This window comes from Abramis brama, assembly GCF_963993115.1.
Source record: "Abramis brama genome assembly, chromosome: 14".
NCBI classification, from domain to species: domain Eukaryota; kingdom Metazoa; phylum Chordata; class Actinopteri; order Cypriniformes; family Leuciscidae; genus Abramis; species Abramis brama.
The window spans coordinates 8,057,713-8,076,735 of record NC_139976.1 but is presented as its reverse complement, the minus strand read 5'-3'; the positions used below and the strand labels follow the sequence as shown (position 1 = coordinate 8,076,735).

At 36.9% G+C, this 19,023-nt stretch overlaps 1 protein-coding gene across 5 annotated transcripts in view; it reads right to left on the bottom strand.

The window, feature by feature from the left end:
- sdk2b (sidekick cell adhesion molecule 2b) overlaps nt 1-19,023 on the bottom strand; it is a 320,863-nt gene that overhangs the window by 25,374 nt on the left and 276,466 nt on the right. For all 5 annotated transcript variants that reach the window (XM_084135537.1, XM_084135534.1, XM_084135536.1 and 2 more), the window contains exons 14-30: nt 18,271-18,407; nt 17,246-17,393; nt 15,724-15,864; nt 14,897-15,078; nt 13,654-13,769; nt 12,313-12,508; nt 10,636-10,734; nt 9,872-10,063; nt 8,488-8,609; nt 8,277-8,386; nt 7,400-7,550; nt 7,075-7,312; nt 5,047-5,162; nt 4,666-4,855; nt 4,482-4,580; nt 2,602-2,796; nt 1,143-1,344 (exon numbers count right to left, since the gene is read on the bottom strand). In XM_084135537.1, coding sequence (XP_083991663.1) covers nt 1,143-1,344; nt 2,602-2,796; nt 4,482-4,580; nt 4,666-4,855; nt 5,047-5,162; nt 7,075-7,312; nt 7,400-7,550; nt 8,277-8,386; nt 8,488-8,609; nt 9,872-10,063; nt 10,636-10,734; nt 12,313-12,508; nt 13,654-13,769; nt 14,897-15,078; nt 15,724-15,864; nt 17,246-17,393; nt 18,271-18,407 — 2,634 coding nt within the window. The remainder of the gene's footprint in view (nt 1-1,142; nt 1,345-2,601; nt 2,797-4,481; nt 4,581-4,665; nt 4,856-5,046; nt 5,163-7,074; nt 7,313-7,399; nt 7,551-8,276; nt 8,387-8,487; nt 8,610-9,871; nt 10,064-10,635; nt 10,735-12,312; nt 12,509-13,653; nt 13,770-14,896; nt 15,079-15,723; nt 15,865-17,245; nt 17,394-18,270; nt 18,408-19,023) is intronic.

The window sequence follows — 19,023 nt, the reverse complement described above, 5'->3', positions numbered from 1 at the left end:
TTAAGCGCTTAATCACAATGCTACACAAACCGTAAGGCGAAACCTAGCATGTTTGGTATCGTAGGACTCGGCAAGGTTTCAGGAGTCTAAATAGATGAGTCTCGTGAAAATAAGTCGACCACACTCAAAGTTATAAGTATTTGAAAAAAAAAATTCACCACTAGGTGGCGCTGTTTCGAAACTTCTCACGCTCCTTCAGGACATTGTGCTGATGACCCATACCAAGTTTCGTAACAATCCGTTCATGCGTTCTTAAAATACAGCATTTTAGCACATAATTCAAAATGGCCAACAGTCAAAATGGCCGATATGGTAAAATTGGATATCAGTCGACTCGGCATGTTGCCCTGAATCTAACAATTTTATAATTTTTGGACAAACTGTTCAGAAGTTATTAGCAAAAATAGCCATTTTTCATATCTCCGGACCAGTAGGTGGCGCTGCGCCGAAACGCAGCATGTCACCTCAGGTCATGCTTGTGATGACATGTACCAAGTTTGGTCTGAATACGATAAATCGTTGCGGAGATACAGCCTTACGACTGTTTTCGCAGGCGCTACGTAAAATTTGTTCGAGCGTTTATCGAAAACGGTTTGACGAATCAATTTGAATTCCATAACTTTTGGTCAGCACTGCCTGAAGATGATCTGGTTCAATTTTCGTGCAAATCGGACAAACCGTCTAGGACGAGTTCGAAAAAGTAGGTTTTTCAAAAAATTCAAAATGGCGGCCATATTTCTATGACGGAATTTTTTACGAATTTTGTTGATTGGCCTTACAGTTCAAAAGTTATAAGCAAAATATAAGTGAAACTTTGGACAGTTGGTGGCGCTAGAGGGAATGATTTAGAAACACCAAAATTGGTGTATTTAATGTTGGGACTGTCCTCTATCAGAATGTCAAACCATTACAACTTTCCCACAATCGGTTCTATGGGCTGCCATAGACTCCCAGAGCGGAATAATAATAATAATAATAATAATAATAAGAACGCGAACAAAAACAATAGGTGCCTCCGCACCTTCGGTGCTTGGCCCCTAATGAGTAACGCCACTCATTATGGAAAAACTGTGCTGTGAAGTACTGTGACTTTATTCATGAAGGACTTTTAAATCAAATCACACAAAACTTCTCAGCAGTACCTGTCTACGATGTAGGAGCTGGACTCATGGCTAACAGACGCCGAATGAACTGTCCAGTTCTTCTCGGGCAGCTCTCTGACCTGAACTGTGTAATACCGGACCGGTGATAAACCGTCGCTGCCTGGTTCCCACGACAACAGCACGCTGCGTGCCTGTACGTTTTCCTGAGGGACTGTGGGACGGCTGGTGGGCTGGGGCCGAGCTGGGGGTCAAAGGTCAACCATAAGTAGACTTAAAACGTAATCAAACAAAGCCAATAAACAAACTCACTCCTATCATGCATAGTGTTGGAACGTCTAAACATTTACATTTTTTTGTGAATCAGTTTGTTTAATGTGAATCATTTATTTGAATGGTTCTTGTAAATGAACTAGTTCAAATAATTTATTCACCAATTTTAAGTCTTTCAAAAATCATTAAGTAAAACCTAATGTAATTTAACTTTAACTGAGATCTTCATTGTTATTGTGCTCTGAAAGCAGAATTAAATTGTAAAATGGAATCATATAATCTAGATGCATGAAAATGGAACAAATATATAATCTCAAAATTTTATCCAAATTTTTATTGATAAAAAAGTCTTTAGAAAGACTTGTCCACTCACCCTAAAAGTAGCGATAGTAAGTAGAAAATGACAATTTAAATAGTTTCAATTAAGATTAATATTTTGAAGCCAATTTATTTAAGCTACTTTTTTGGTTAGTAATTTTAGTGAAGCTACCGTACCTACTTTTTCAAATAGTAACTCGACTGTATAACTTCTTTAAAATATGAGTAACTCTAAAAGCTACCTTTAAAGTAGCATTGCCAACACTGGGTTTTGTGTCTATACTTATACAATATTATCTCTGCTTCATTGCACACTTATAATCCTGCTGAACACAGTGAACATTTTAAAAAATACATTGGATTATAAAAAATGTATGACTCTCATATTTCATTATATAAGCGCACTTTATGAGTCAAAACCTCTGATCTCCACACTGGATCAGTGCACTGCATAAATAATCCGAGGTCTGATTATGATGCTCTGTGAGAGGAATGTGCCTTCGCCTGAGTGGAAATCAGCGCAGCAAAACTTCCGCCAGACGTCTCAGACCACACCAAAGCGGGACTGGCTAGAGGAGATTGATTTGTTTTGGACTCAACCTCAGTGGACTGTAGACATCTCCGTTCAGAGACATGAACACACAAACACACACTCTAGATTTGTGACGGATTACATGACCCTGTGACAATAAGATCATTCGTATAGGGCTGGAGGCTTTTCAAGAGAGAGGAAGCACAGATGCCACTTAATTACAGAATGTGTATCTAGTTTTTATTTATTAATTTCTAAATGAAAAAAGGTCCATGAAAGTCAAAATAAAGCCTTTGATCATTCATTTCTTGCTTAATGTCACACTGAGTTTGAACTTCTCTTGCTCCATTGATGATGGGTGATAATAACGTGCATTACCTCTTTTCTCTGTGGTGACCACTAAAGCCTCCGCTGCCTCTCCCCATCCCTTGCGTGTCTGCGCTCTGATACGGAACACGTACACGGATTCCGGCCTCAGTCCGGTGACGGTATACTGCCGCGCGCTGGAGTTCAAGACGTCAAACGTGGCTGTGTTGCTATTGGTGGAGTTCAGGCGGTATGTGATCTGATAGGCTGGGGAAGGAACCGATTACATCACAGAGATCAGAACAGGACAAACTGCTTTTCCTTGCGTGTAATCGAGAGAATGTAACACATTTGGCTTGTTTCTTGATTAGAGGAAACACAAAGCAATGAACAAAGGCAAAACCAATGTGATTTCATTTACAATGGGGCCGTTCAAGACTGAAAGCAATTATAGAAGAATAAAATAAATAAATAAATAAAAACTTTAGCTAAATACTTTTTTTTATTTAGCAAGGAAACATTAAATTGATCAAAAGTGGCAGTAAAGACATTTATAATGTTACAAAATAATGCTGTTCTTTTGTAATGTTTATCAATGAATACTGATTTTTTTATTTTATTATCAGTTTCCACAAAAATATTAAGCAGCATTGATCATGATAAAAAATATGCTTGAGCACCGAATCAGCATATTAGAAAGATTTATGAAGGATCATGTAACATTCAAGTCTGAAATAATGGGTGAAATAAATTCCTTCTTAAAATATACAGTACAGGCCAAAAGTTTGGAAACATTACTATTTTTAATGTTTTTGAAAGAAGTTTCTTCTGCTCATCAAGCCTGCATTTATTTGATCAAAAATACAGAAAAAAATTTAATATTGTGATATATTATTACAATTTAAAATAACTGGTTTTCAATTTATTATACTTTAAATTATCATTTATTTCTGTGATGCAAAGCTGAATTTTCAGGATCATTACTCCAGTCTATCACATGATCCTTTAGAAATCATTCTAATATGATGATTCATTATCAAAGTTGGAAACAGTTCTGCTGCTTAATATTTGTTCATAACCTGAGATACTTTTTTAGGATACTTTGATGAATAAAAAGTAAAAAAAAAAAAAAAAAAATAAGCAAATTTTTTTTCTTTCTTTTTTTGAAATAAATCAATACTTTTATTCAGCAAGGATGTGTTAAATTGATAAAAAGTGATATTAAAGAAGATTTATATTATTAGAAAATATTTTTTTATTTTGAATAAATGCAGTTCTTTTTAACCTTTTATTCATCAAATATATTAGGCAGCAGAACTGTTTCCAACACTCATAATAAATCAGAAAATATTAGAATGATTTCTAAAGGATCATGTGATAGACTGGAATAATGATCCTGAAAATTCAGCTTTGCATCACAGAAATAAATGATAATTTAAAGTATAATAAATTGAAAACCAATTATTTTAAATTGCAATAATATATCACAATATTACATTTTGTTTCTGTATTTTTGATCAAATAAATGCAGGCTTGATGAGCAGAAGAAACTTCTTTCAAAAACATTAAAAATAGTAATGTTTCCAAACTTTTGGCCTGTACTGTATAAAAATTAAATCTGTAAAATTCTAATAATATTTCACAATATTACCATTCTTACTGTATTTTTGATCAAATACAAGCAGTTTTGTTGAGCATAAGACTTCTTTCAAAACCATTATAAAATCTGAATGGTAGTGTAAGTAAGGGTAAATAATTCTATTTACCTGATAATCTGTTATTGTTTGTTTTCATGTTCATGTACATTTGCATGTGAAGGATCTGTTAACCATCACTATTGAAAGTATTCAGGGATGTTTAATGTCATGATGCTAAAAAGAAGTAATTCAGAAGAAAAACATGAAATGCACGCACACGACACACACAACAAACAAGCAAACAGCATCTTGTACCCAGTATGATCCCGTTGGGCTGGGAAGGTGGCTGCCAGATGAGTCTGACCGAGGTGGTCCGTACTTCAGGGAACAGAATGACGACAGGCGGCCCGGGCACTGGAAAAAAACCAGTCTTATCACACAGACACATCTGAGTATATAACAAGGCAGTTATTTATTTGTTATGTACTGCCATGCCCACCATCATCAAGGGTTCGCTCCAGGATTGAAGGAGAGCTGGGTCGGCCGTCTCCGATGCGGGTGAAGGCTAGCACCTGGATCTCATACAGAACATACTTCCCCAGTCCGGTCAGCTGAACACTATGGCTGGCGTTTCCTTCCACCGTCCAGAACTGTAGTGGAGAGTCTGAATCCTTCTCCTTATATGCCACCTGAAAGTGTAAAAGAGAACGTATAGATCAAAGTTTAAAGTGAACAGCTGTGGTCACCATTCACTTTCACTTTACAGGAAAAAACAAAAACATAATCATGTGTTATGCAGTTATGTACTCAAATGTATTCAAGTTGTCGTATTTGCAGCTTTGTTTCAAATATTTTTTTTTTTCACTGGCATCTCACAGACCTTGTAGCCCAGGATAAGTCCATTCCGATCAGTTTCGGGAACTTCAAACCAGCGGACCAGAATGCTGCTGGAGGTAGTGGCGAATGCAGAAACATTTGTGGGGCCACAAGAGGGGACTGCATTAAAACAGAGGAAAACAGAAAGATTGGTTCAAGTCAGATGTGGATAAAAGACAGATGTGCTGGTTAAAGTCACCATGAAATCAAAATAGACAATTCTTGTTTTTTTATGGAGTATTTCAGTATTTATTATAAATAATTTATCCATGCACATCATCATTTTTATATTTTTATTTATGTGCCCTCATAATCTTTAATCAAAACATCTTCCCCTCCCTCTTGCAGCATCTGCAATCTGGATGAATATTTGAATGCTATTGATCCCGATCTGAATTCTGACTTGTGATGAAGCCTGAATCATAATCACACCATGTTCGTTTGTTGGCCAGAGGAGAACTGGCCCGACTGAGCCTGGTTCAGTTCTGAGAGTTTGGGTTCCTTGCCACTGTCGCCTCTGGCTTGCTTAGTTGCGGACACTTAATATTCAAAAATATTATTGATCTGACTGTACTGACACTGTTGTATGAGAACTGAACTGAGCGATGACATTTTTTTGCAGAACAGCTTTATAGACTTAGATATAATTTAATAATTGATGATTTTTACAATGGAACTGAACCAACACTAAACTGACTTCAGCTGAACAACAGCCGAAATGCAACATTTTCCTGTTGTCACTGTAACGCTGCTTTGAAACAATCTGTATTGTATAAAGCGCTATATAAATAAAGGTGACTTCACTCATCTCTACTCTTCTCTGATGACTTGCTTACTGGCACGAGGGTGGAACAACCTGTCACTCACATGAGATTGACTAATAGCAAACCACAACCATCTAATCAATTCCTAAAGGACAAAATCAAGTCCTCGTCCCACTTTTTTGTTTTGTTTGAGAAGCTGTTTCACTCGTATATACACAATAGAGAAGAAAAGACTATCGCAACTTCCCATATTCAGCTTTTCTGAATAAGTCAATGCATTTCAAGTCCTTAATAGGGCTGGAATATGTTCATTGTATATATGTGTGTGTGATGGGGGGGTTAAGTGTGCTGATGCATGGCTATACACATATCAAAGGCAGTGAGGTCTGGAAGACACCAGATTTTGACCATTATTGGGGGGAGTAACAGAGAATCACTCTGCGGCACAAATCCCCAGACACGGAGTGCACGATTGCGGGGATTTGATTGGCTAAAGAAAAATCAGGGGAGTCGTGTGTACAGCCCCATGTGTTACCAATTTCCTCAACACACACTTATTAATCCCAAACTTGCTTCCCTGAATTCTAGTAACCACGGAGACTGAGCTGAGCAGAAGGAGAGAAGGGGAAAAAGAGGTGGTCCAGAGGAAGTCAGGTTTGCTTCTCTTTCAAGGCACAGAAAGAATGAAAAGACTTGCACGTGTGTGCAGATCTGTGCCCTGCCTGTTTTAACAGGAAATCCTGTGCCCACATACCATATGATAAATGATTTAAGACATGCATTGAGCTCAACATATGTTATCATTTAAACGTTTTTCCATTCCATATTATAAAATGGATAGTTCCGGCTCCACAGTCTGGCTGGATGAGCCACGATTGAAGCCATAGTCAATTTATATTTTCACATTTGTGAATGCATATCAACTGTATATTATATTTATGTATCAATCATTCAATTATAGAATGACCATTAATCATTACATCAACAACCATAAACCAATCTATAGTTATTGTAATGTGACTTAAAAAAGATGAGATTTTTCATTGATATTAATAAATAAATACATGACAAATGTTTAATAAATAATCATGTACACCGATAAAATCATTATTTATGCTGTCTTTAGTAAGTTTAAAATAAGCTTGGCAAAATTTGCCATCATTAAACTGAATTATTCATAAAACATTGCATTAAATAGACAAAAAATGAACACTTTGCTTTGGTAAGCTCTTGATTATTGAAACTTCTGAAGCCTGGTTTGTCTTTACCGGACTCTCGGGTTCTTCCGCGTACGGGTTGACTCCACGGTCCTGCTCCGATGCCATTGATGGCCTGAACTCTGACCTCATACTCCGTCCACTCCTCCAGGTCCTCGATGGTGAACTCTCTCTCCAAGCGGTCAGCGATGACGTGCAGTAGGGCTTTGGACTGAGCTCCAGTCCTGCTGTACTGCACACGGTAACCCACCGAATCAGGGTTCCCGTTGTACTCCCATTCAGGAAGAGGCTGATGGACGGTCATAAATGAGAGAGTGAGTTTGTGTCTCAGTGCCACATATATGTGTATTATTTAGATTCTAGATCTAGAACATACCACCCATCTGAGCCATAGGCTGGTCTCGCTGGCTGTCCGCAGGGTGACATTTGCGGGGGCGATATCAGGAGAAGCCTGCAGGGTCTGGATCTTCCTGGAAGGCTGGCTGGGTGGACTGGTGCCCACTATGTTCACCTGACGCATACGGAACCTGCAAATCCAAATAAACACTTACTTTAATGACCTTTTATACATTAACATCCATCTCGGGTGATCCAATCACAAACAGTGTTGTTATTGTTAACTTTAAGTAAAATTAAAACCATTAAAAAATATGGTCACACTTTAGATTAGGGTTCAATTCTCACTATTAGACTCTGCCTCAATAAACACCTAATAACTGCTTATTTACAGTTAGTAAGGTACCGGTAGTTGTTAATTTTAGGTATTGTGTATGATTAAGGGATGTAGAATATGGACATGCAGAATAAGTCAGGCATTTATATATGATTTATAAGTACTAATAAACAGCCAATATCCTAGTAATATGCATGCTAATAAGCAACTAGTTAATAGTGAGAATTGGACCCTAAACTAAAGTGTTACCAAAAATATTTTCGGTAACTGAAATAAAATGTACAGTAAAAATATAAAATGAAATATTAAAACTTAAACGGAAATTAGAAGTGTTGCCTGGTCAACAAAATGAAATAAATGTATAACATTTAATATTTTTACATTTAATAATGTAAACATTTAATAATATATAACACAAGCTTAATTTTAAGTACTAAAATGACTAAATCTGAATAAAAAATAAATTACAGCTATATAAAATTATTATAATGTATATATATATATATATATATATATAACAAATAAAAATGTCACATGTCACAAAAGCACATGACAAAATTGCTTGAATAATAAAAGTCACCTATAAAAGGTGTAGGGGTTGAGGCCGGAGACCTCCAGAGAGCGAGCATCAGGCTCATTGGCCAGCTGATGGACCATCACCCAATCCTCATTCTCTCCAATGATACCGACCTGAAAGCAGAAGACAACAGAGAGAGATTCATGCAAGCGTTCAGGCAAAGATCAAGTCTAGATTGTGAAAGCATCACCCCCTAAAATAAAGAGTGACCCACCTGGGCCTCCACCTGCCAACGAGAAATTGAAGTCTTGCCATCATATCCTGGCTTGTACTGTAAGGTTACTGATCGAGGGCCGATGTTTGAGATGGCCAAGTTTGTGGGAGGCCCGGGAAGCTCTGTATCGGAAGAGAGAAAAGAGTGTTCTAGTTTACAATGCATGAAGTTATTTCGTTTTATTTAATCCAGAATATAATTTAGCAATAAATCCTAATTAGAAAAAAAAAAATCATAAACCAAACATTAAAAGAATGTAGTGAATTTTTAAAAAAAATTTTAATGAAAGATTCATATATCAAACATACAACAAGGCACATTGTAATCATATACAATCAATCTTACAACATGAATTGAACATGGAGTATAGAATGTAGTGAAGTGTGAAAATGTTTAGCTGTGTTATAACGCCCTCATCTGGTAAGATAAGACTTTAAATAAAAATGAAGTAAAACTAAAAAAATGACACATCACTCTCATTCAGTAACATTAATATGAACAACAGATTGTTATTTTTTTATAAGAGTTCGAGTTGCTATGTGGTTGGCAGTGTTTTTGGTGGTTTGGCGTTGCTGTCAGTGTGTTGTTGTTTGTTATGGCGATCTGAGTGGTTTCTAAGGTTGTTTGGTTGCTAGGGTGTTCTGGGTGGTTGCTAGGGTGTTCAGAGTTGTAGCACAGGCAACATAGTTGTTAGGTACAGAGGTGTTTTAGGTGGTTTTACACCATAACAATAGCAAGCAGCACTAAATGTACTTTAATAAGCAACAGTTTCTGTAGTTTTCCCACTGTTAAATGTCTGTGTGAAAGGCAGAAAAGAAGGAGAACGGTGGTACAAATCATTCCACACTCACAGCTGTTACCCAGCTTATTACCAGAAGTTGAAATATGCCTCCAATAAAACACTGGGGGAATGTCATGAAAGCAGCAGGGTCTGTATAACTTAATAAGGGTAACGTGGCGCGAAACCATGAGAGTTCAGGATTCATACATCTTTAAACGTCTACATTTACTCTTGAATGTGTGCAGTTCGTACATGGTTTGAGTCTGGAATCCATAGACCGTCTAATGTAGCAATAAAGGCAAAATGATCTCTGGCCCGGGACTCGTAACAGTGAACTCCGCGCAGTCAGGGCGTCCGTGTGTTTGTGCTGCGTCGATGCAATAACGAGAGCTCAGACGTTTAACTTTATAAGCCTCTGTAGTCCTTTTAATGGGAGCTCTAAAAACAAGTGGTGGTCCAAAGCTGGTTCATGGAAAGAGAAGAGTATGTGTGCATTTTTCTCTTCTCCTATTAACATGCCAGACCTTTTTCCGGTCTGGTTTTAATATGCAATTTGCCATAACTGTTTTGACTGGTGTGTGCATTCATGTATGACTGCTTTACCTGGTGGTACTCCTGAAGAGATTGTTGAAGATGACAGCTGACCCTGACCCTTGGAGGTCATTCCGGCCACCTCAATGGTGTACGTGGTGAGAGCGGTTAGTCCAGTGACTCTGTATTCCAGAGTAACATTAGGCAGGTAGTGTGTAACCCGAGTGTTAGTACGGTTATACTCCTCCCATGATATACGATACCCTAGGAAACAAATATTAAATATAAATATTAGAGATGCACCAATGTATCGGCCAAAAATCAGTATAAGCCGATAAAAAAACAAGTATTTTCACTATCAGCCATCACCCGATTGTTTAAAAACAGCTGATGATCAGGGCCGATATCCTGTCATTCAAAAGGGGGCGGAAAAACGTGTTCAGACTGCAACTCGTACTGTGTGTGAAGAAAATGTTTCTTGTTTTGAATTTAGGGCTAGTTAATGCGACAAAAACCTATTAATAGTTAAAAACTAGCAACATAAAATTATTCACCAGTAGTTCAAGCCAGGGTTGCCAGGTCTGTGTTTTTTTCCCTACATCAAACATTATGTGTAGCGCCTCCCATCCAATAATCGCAAAGAGCTTTGTTCCTTCTGATAAGAAACATAAGCTTTCAAATAAATTAGTTATTTTGGACCATCTAGCAAACAACATAGAAAATCCTGTCTTGTACACTTGATATCTATGATTGTTTTGAAGAAGTCAAGAAGTCGGAGCAAAGAAAAATGATTATTTGTTCAATAAAAATGTGTTAATAACAGATACAAATCTCACCAGTCAGAACGCCATTCTTCTCATTGGGTTCTCTCCAGCTGACTTTGAGAGAAGTGTCTAGAATCTCAGTGAAACTCAGGTGACCCACAGCACCAGGAGCTGAAAATACAGGACAGGGATCAGACTGTGAGACCTTCACATGTACAGAATACCTGGAGATGTGAGTGTGGTTTCCATTAAAGGGTTAGTTCACCCAAAAATGAAAATTCTGTCAGTAATTACTCACCCTCATGTTGTTCCAACCGCGTAAGACCTTCGTTCATCTTCGGAACATAAATTAAGATATTTTTGATGAAATCTGAGTGCTGGATCACTTGTCCATAGGCTGCTAGGTGACCGAAACTTGCTGGCCAAGAAAAGTTATTAAAGAGATTGTTAATATAGTCCAAGTGACTACAGTGGCTTAATCTTAAGTATATCAAGCGACGAGAATACTTTTTGTGCGCAAAAACAAACAAAAATAACGACTTTATTCCACTATTCATTTCCTTCTCTCTGGGCCTCTAGTTGGTTCACGTAGTGTTTTTGCGCTGCGCGTCTGTGTTACACGTCACCACGTAGGCTCACTATTGGCCGACGCTGGTCATGTGTGTGATGCGTGATGACGTGTAACACAGACGCGCTGCGCAAAAACACTACAAGGCCCAGAGAGAAGGAAACGAATAGTGGAATAAAGTCGTTATTTTTGTCTGTTTTTGCGCACAAAAAGTATTCTCGTCGCTTGATATACTTAAGATTAAGCCACTGTAGTCACTTGGACTATATTAACAATCTCTTTAATAACTTTTCTTGGCCAGCAAGTTTCAGTCACCTAGCAGCCTATGGACAAGTGATCCAGCACTCAGATTTCATCAAAAATATCTTAATTTATGTTCCGAAGATGAACGAAGGTCTTACGCGGTTGGAACAACATGAGGGTGAGTAATTACTGATAGAATTTTCATTTTTGGGTGAACTAACCCTTTAAAACATGGTCATACAGTAGGTTATCCTGCTTCCAATGGTTGGTAATGAAAGCACTGAACATCAACAATAACCATGTAAAGCACAGCTTAAAAACTCGAAAAAAAAAGAAAAAGAAAACATCCATCGGTTCACTCCTAGCAGAATCAGCATTTTATCGTTTTGAGCATGATTTTGGTCAAATGTTAATCATATAATGACACATGCAAGTGTCTGACCATACATTAAGCCACAATCTTAACTTTCACAACATGGTGTTTAATTTCCTGAATAGTAGCTGTTCTACTAACCTGCAATTTTCACTGGTTTCAAACACACACCACGGTGGATATTACCAGCCATTCATTTTGCATAATGCTTTAATGGTTGGTGACATTTACTCCTGAGGTCCAAAAGCTAATGCTATCGCATTGCCATTGCAACTTACTGTACCTGTGATGAATTAACAACTGAGGCAAAACCTGATTTCACCAACAACATGTTCTTGGATCAACATCATTTTTGATGCTGGAACAACATTCCAATCAACCAATCAGATTTAAGGGAAATGTTTGAAGTATAGTCTTACAACCAGGGTTAGGTGCTTCTACATCAGTGTTATTCACCTATCAGGGTTAGGTTTAGGGGTAGGGATATGGTTAGGATTAAATTAAAGACAGGAATATTGTTCAAGGATCAACAGAATAAAGTTGTGCGTGTAGGAACAGCACTCACTGTCTTCATGTGTGCGCAGGCGTCGTGGAGCGCTGCGAGGACCATCTCCAGGTGTGGTGAAGCAGAGCACTGAGGTGAAGTACTCCGAGAACTTCTTCAAGCCGGTGATGTGGCCCACGTGAACGCTGTCCTGGAAGTTCGGCCGAACTGTCACTACTGTCATCTCATCTTCCTTTCCTGGCTCCCATGCTAAAAGCTAAAAAGAATGAGGGAATAAGATAAATTATATTATATATATATGCCCATACACGGCATAAACTTTTATGTTAGGTGTGATTAATCGATTTGACAGCACTAAGAATAATAGTAAAAAAAATATAAAAATAGTCTAAACGCTGCATCCCCCATAACCTAGAACTGATCTGCAAGATTCAACTGCCCTGTGTGTTGACGCACATTTTTTTTTTTTTTTTGGGGGTGTGTTTGCACCATTACCTAATTTGGAAATGACCTAATTGTTCAAATAACTGTTTCATAGAGCCTGCTTCATTCTAAGTGAATTCCCTCTAAGAATGGTTGAATGGTCACAGATTTCCTCTCTTGTCCCAATACTATCGTGGATTATTTGACATTTCAGTTTATAGACACTTAAAACTCTCCTCTGAGGGCACTAAAAAGAGAATGAGAGTTATAAGATTGTTCTCGAATGACTCCACAGAGAGAGAAAGAGAGAAAAAAAGCCTGCAGACAAATATTCCCTCCAATCCCAGCTGTTGTTGTCTGGGACCGAATCTAAACCTAGCTAATAAGCTATTAAGACTAATGTGTCCGGCTGACTGTCTCCGTTTTGTAATTGTCCTAAACAATTCTTTCCAGAGACAGTCTGGCTTTAAAGAACTAGAGTGACAGGAGGATCAATTCTGGATCACTATTGTTCAAAAAGTTTGGGGTCTGTAACATTTTTAATGTTTTTGAAAAGTCTCCTATGCTCACCAAGTCTGCATTATCAAATATATACAGTAAAAACAAGGATATCGTGAAATATCATTAACATTTAAAATAGCTTTTTTTTCTATTTGAGTATATTTGAAAATGTACTTTATTCTTTTGATGGCAAAGCTGAATTTTCATTTACTCCAGTCTTCAGATCCTTCCCATGATCCTTCAGAAATCACTTTAAAATGCCGATTTTGCTCAAGAAACATTATTAGCAATTCTGGATCTCTCAGCGAAAACGAAAACAAAGGAATGAGAGCGGTGAGTTTGAAAGAGACCTTTGGCAACCCTTGCACAAAATCTCATCAACAAACTCTTACAAAATAAAAAATAAACGCTGGGTTTAATACATTTTCAGCAGCTCAGGTCTGAGTGCTGGTTTATTCTCATTCCTTCAGCGTTTACCTTGTAGCCCTGGTTGATGCCGTTAATGAACTGCGGGTTCGGGGCTGTCCAGGTGAAGCGGATGGTGGTGGAGTTGACGGGCTCTGCTTTCACGTTGCCTGGAGCGATGGTGGGAACTGGTTGACAGGTAAAATGGAATAAGGAAGACAGAGACGGAAACAAATGAGACTTCTTTTTTTGGTAACACATTTCAGCTGCTAAACCCTAGACAAATGATGAGAAAAAAATCAGTTCTGTCTTCACAAATCATAGATTTCAGACAACTAAACAGTAGTGTTTTAAAGGAATAATGACCAAAATATGCCTAATATTGTTCCAAACTCATACACTGTCATTTTTAAAGGGAAAACAAAAGGGGATTGTTTTTAAAGGATTTATACACAGCTCTTTCCCGTACAACAACAGTTCACAGTGACCTCAAACTTTGATTTTCAGTAAAAATAAATAATAAAATAATTATGTATATTTTGGATTGCTCTATCATATGACTTCACAGGACTGAATTTAGTGCATGTAAATAGTAGAATTTACTATAGATATTAGCAAATAATTCATTTTTGGATGAACTATTCCTTTAAACAGCATTAAAAATATGTATATTAATAAATGGATCACTCAAATTAATAAATTAAACATACAAACAGACAAACAAACAAACAAACAAACAAACAAACAAACATACATACACTATTGTTCAAAAGTTTGGGGTCTGTATACATTTTTAATGATTTTGAAAAGTCTCCTATGCTCACCAAGTCTGCATTATCAAATATATACAGTAAAAACAAGGATATTGTGAAATATCTTTAACATTTAAAATAGTTTTTTTCTATTTGAGTATATTTGAAAATGTACTTTATTCTTTTGATGGCAAAGCTGAGTTTTCATTTACTCCAGTCTTCAGATCCTTCCCATGATCCTTCAGAAATCACTTTAAAATGCCGATTTTGCTCAAGAAACATTATTATCAATGTTGAAAACAGTTGTGCCGCTTAATATTTCGTGGAAACTGTGGTCATTTTTTCAGGATTCTCTGATACACAGAAAAATCTAAATAACAGCTTTTATTATTATAGAAATATTTTGTAAAATTATACTTTTTTTATTGTTACTTGTCAATTTAATGCCTTCTTGTTGAATAAAAATATCAGTTTCTTAAAAAAAAAAAAAAAAAAAAAATCTCACTGACCACACACTTTTGAACATTAGTGTTTGAATGAATGAATCAGATCTAAACCCTCACCTCCCTGGAGTGTCCACTCTGTAACCTTATGGCAGTAAACACCTAGTCCAGCTCCATTATAGGCCGCCACCTCGATTTCATAATTCGTCCAGATGATGAGATCCTCCAGCAGCAGGTTGGTGACATCAGGGTTCGAGATATTTTTATACTGGATATCCACAGGCAGACCGGTCAGGCGATACCTGAGATTAGCAGAGGGCTATGTTGTTACTGTCAAGGACGGATGCAAAGATTTTCTGATCTTAACGGACAGAGCTTTGACAGAGGAGAACATTCCCCCGAGATAACTCTCTCTGAAGGGCTCTGATAAGCATCGCTAAAAATATACCTCGTCTCATCTACTCTTCATAATCAGATCTGTCTGTTGGTTTTTGTACCGCAGTACCATAGATAAGCAACAGAGGGCGAAAAAGAACCACTCTAGAAATTTCATGCCGTTCTGTGCGTTTTCCTTGAGCTGAGCCGAGGACCATATGGGGCGACCAAGGTTTGCAATATCAAAGACGGCCTTCAGCTTTCCTCAATGATGAACAGGGAAAATATATAAATAAATGAACAAAAAGTCCAATTCACTGTCATCACTGACAGAGGAAAATACCCCGAAGTGCTCAAATCCTGGAGCAGCCTTGAAATAATACAATACAATCAAATTTCCCCTCAAACCTGCTGTGGAGAAAGAGAATTTAGACCAGCTGGAAAATACTCATATTGGCGATGACTGGGAAAAACAGACAGCAGAAGACTGAGAGTGAAATAAGTGTAGAACATAGAACAAACTAAGGGTTTAAGATACAATCAGACCCCAGACATGAGTAAACATGTCTCACCGGATGATGTATCCTCTCAGGATGCCATTTTGGTGGCTTTCTGGTGGTGGCTGCCACTGAATCATGATGGACTGGTTGGTGCGGCCACTAGCAATGACGTTCTGAGGGGGAGCACTGGGTGGCTCTTCTGGAAGAGAGACCCTGAGGAGAGAAGGTAAATATAAGTGATTTTTTTGATGGCTGATGCCGATATCTTCCCAAATTCTGGGGTGTGACCCCTACGGGGGGACCATAATTATAAAAAGGGGGGTGCGGCGAGGCTAAGGGATAGTGTACTGTCAGCATATAGTTATGCAAAAGAAACCTCTTCAGTGTGATACAAGACACCACTACAAAATTATCTGGCTTATTATGCAGCCACTTGCCAATAATTGAACACAAAATATCAATTTGACATATTTTATTACCTCAATGTACCCACTTGAGCGGTCTGTTATCAGTTGTAGTGTATGTTGTCGTGCAATAACAGACCACTAGATGGCGCGATTGAAGAATCAGAATTGAGTATTGCTGGGAGCTGTGTTAAAATATAAATTAATGATGCATGATTCTGAACTAAGCGGGAATTATTATTTTTTTGAGGAAATGCAAAGCAGACGATGAATCTACTTCAAACGTCACAACCACCAAAACAACGTCCAGACGCGAACGGCACATTCTCATCGCATCTTCTGACACTTCCCTCAGAAAAATGTATCGTCTGATGCTGATAATTAAGAAATGCCAATTATTAGCTGATATATTGGCCTTGACCACTAAATACAAGACACTAAAACGTGTTGTCTCACAGTAAACTAAGACCAGGAGCTGCAGATGTTACTAAAGTTCCCTTCAAGGAAAGTTGGTTCACTCGACGACCATCTGCAAAAACGCATATTTCAACATGAATGGTATTGTAACATGAATGGTATTGTAAATTTTGTTTTTAGGCTAAAATAACAGTAAAAGGTTGGTCCAGTCTAGAACTGTAGTGAACACAAAGCGACGACATTGCTGATTGACGATTGGCTCTTTTACTTGGAAGACGGGACTTATTTTACTCCAGCTAGTAAATGCAAATGGTCCGTCAGTGTTATATACAGTCTGAAATGTAATATAGCCGTAATATGATCTCTCTGTATCTCTCTTTTATATAGGCTGGTTTCAGCCTGTATATTCGGAGTTGGGATTATCGTGGCTAGAAGAGGTTTTTCTCAAACCTCTGGAGAACCAGAGGGATTTGTATCCGTTCTGATGGGGCATTTGCTGAATGTCTAATTTAAGTGTTGAAAAGCTTCTTTTACATGCCGAGGGCTTTGATTACACTGATCCTTGGAAGATACACTGACACACAAACACATCCGAGAGAAATACAGCCGTATACACACAGAGCGCTCAGACAGATAAATCCTCCCATAGACACTGTCCCATGAGAGCACAGGCAATTTTCACATGCTGTGACAGAGTGATAGAGTTATCTTTATGGTCAAACAGGGCACAGCTATGGTACTCGACGGGCTTTAGGACACTGAGATCAGCTCACCGGTCAGTCTCCTTGCTGAACTGGCCCTTGCCAACGTCGTTGACGGCACACAGGCGGAACTGGTATGAGCGCGCCGGGATCAACCCGTTGACCGTTACAGCGGTCGAATCTGGCTCAATGTTAGCCAACAGGACCGTCCAAGGAGCGTCTGTGCAGAGCAGATAATGAAGGACACACAATGAACTAAACTAATATCCTTAAAAAATAGGTTTTGCATAGGACAATTTTCTTCAGGTCCTGTATAGTCTTTCAAGTTCAGTGGTTCTATTTGCTGGTGCTTTAGAAAACCCAGAGGGCGATATGAAGAACACAAAAATACGAAGAAAATGGAGAACCTAAAATGTAGCATCAGTAACTTTAAATTAATCGTTTATGACATTATTTGCTAAACCTTAAACCCTATAATAAATAATACTATTAAACATTATATAAAATATTATTATTAAAAATAATTCGTTGGTTATTATTTTTACTTTAATTACTTTTTTTTTTTTATAAATTATTTTGATAATAAAAAACATAAAATAAAATGATTAGTTATCTATAATAATAATAAAAATAAACAAAGGAATTTTTATGTTATTATGAAAAACAAAATATTTGTATTCATATAACTTTATTAATATTAATAATAATAATTATACTAATAATTATTATTAGTAGTAGTATTACTATAATAATAATACTACTAATAATAATAATTATTATTATTATTATTGGTGTTATAATTATAAATAAACTACTGCTACTACTAATATAAAATACTTTCATTGATGTTTGTTATTATTATGACACAACATAATTGTATTAATATAATAATAATAATAATTATTATTATTATTATTATTATTATTGGTGTTATTATAAACAAATTATGTAGATCATATAATGTTAATAATAATTTAGTCTATTTAACATTATTATGACTTTCAGAACATCATCAGTGAAATTCATAACAAGGTAACTATATCAATGTCACACAACTTGCCCAAGATTAATGATCCACATATGAGGTCTTTACTCACTGTTTTCAGATACTTCCAGAATGTAGTGAATGAGAGGGCTGTTCCCATCAAAAGGTTTGGCCCACGTGAGGTTTATGGCTCTCTTCTCTGAGGTGCTCAACACTGCGGTGGGGTTCTCAGGGGCATGAGGCAGCTGCCTGTGGGTAATATGTTATTTCAGAAGAAGAAAGCGTGAGATAGTCATTACTTTTCAGGGCCATTTAATGAGCACTCCATGAAGCATATCTAATATCTAAAGAGAACAAGTACATAAAACGGTCATTCTATAAAACAGAGGTCAATGTGGATTGCCGTTTAGAACTATTCATGTTACATCTAGTATCGAGTTGACTAGTTTTAACAACATAATGTATTGTAGCATCAAGCTGCACTCCCTGTAAATGCAACATATATATATAAAAAAATAATAATAATAATAATAAAAAAAATAAATAAAATAAATATATATATATATATATATATATATATATATATATATATATATATATATTTAATTCTTTATATATGACAGTAATACAAAATGAGTTTAAAAAGAGAATGGCAATGTTTGACTGGAGAAACGTGGAAATGAATGAATGAGTTTAAAATGACTACAGGATTATCAATCAGTCATGAAAGTAAAGCAAAAAAGAAAAATACAGGGTGAATCAAAACATGTTTGATGGAAAAAAAAAGAAATAAGATGAACAGAAAGAAAAAAATGAGAGCAGATAATAACTACTGTGCTATTAAATTAAAAAAATGGAGGCAACG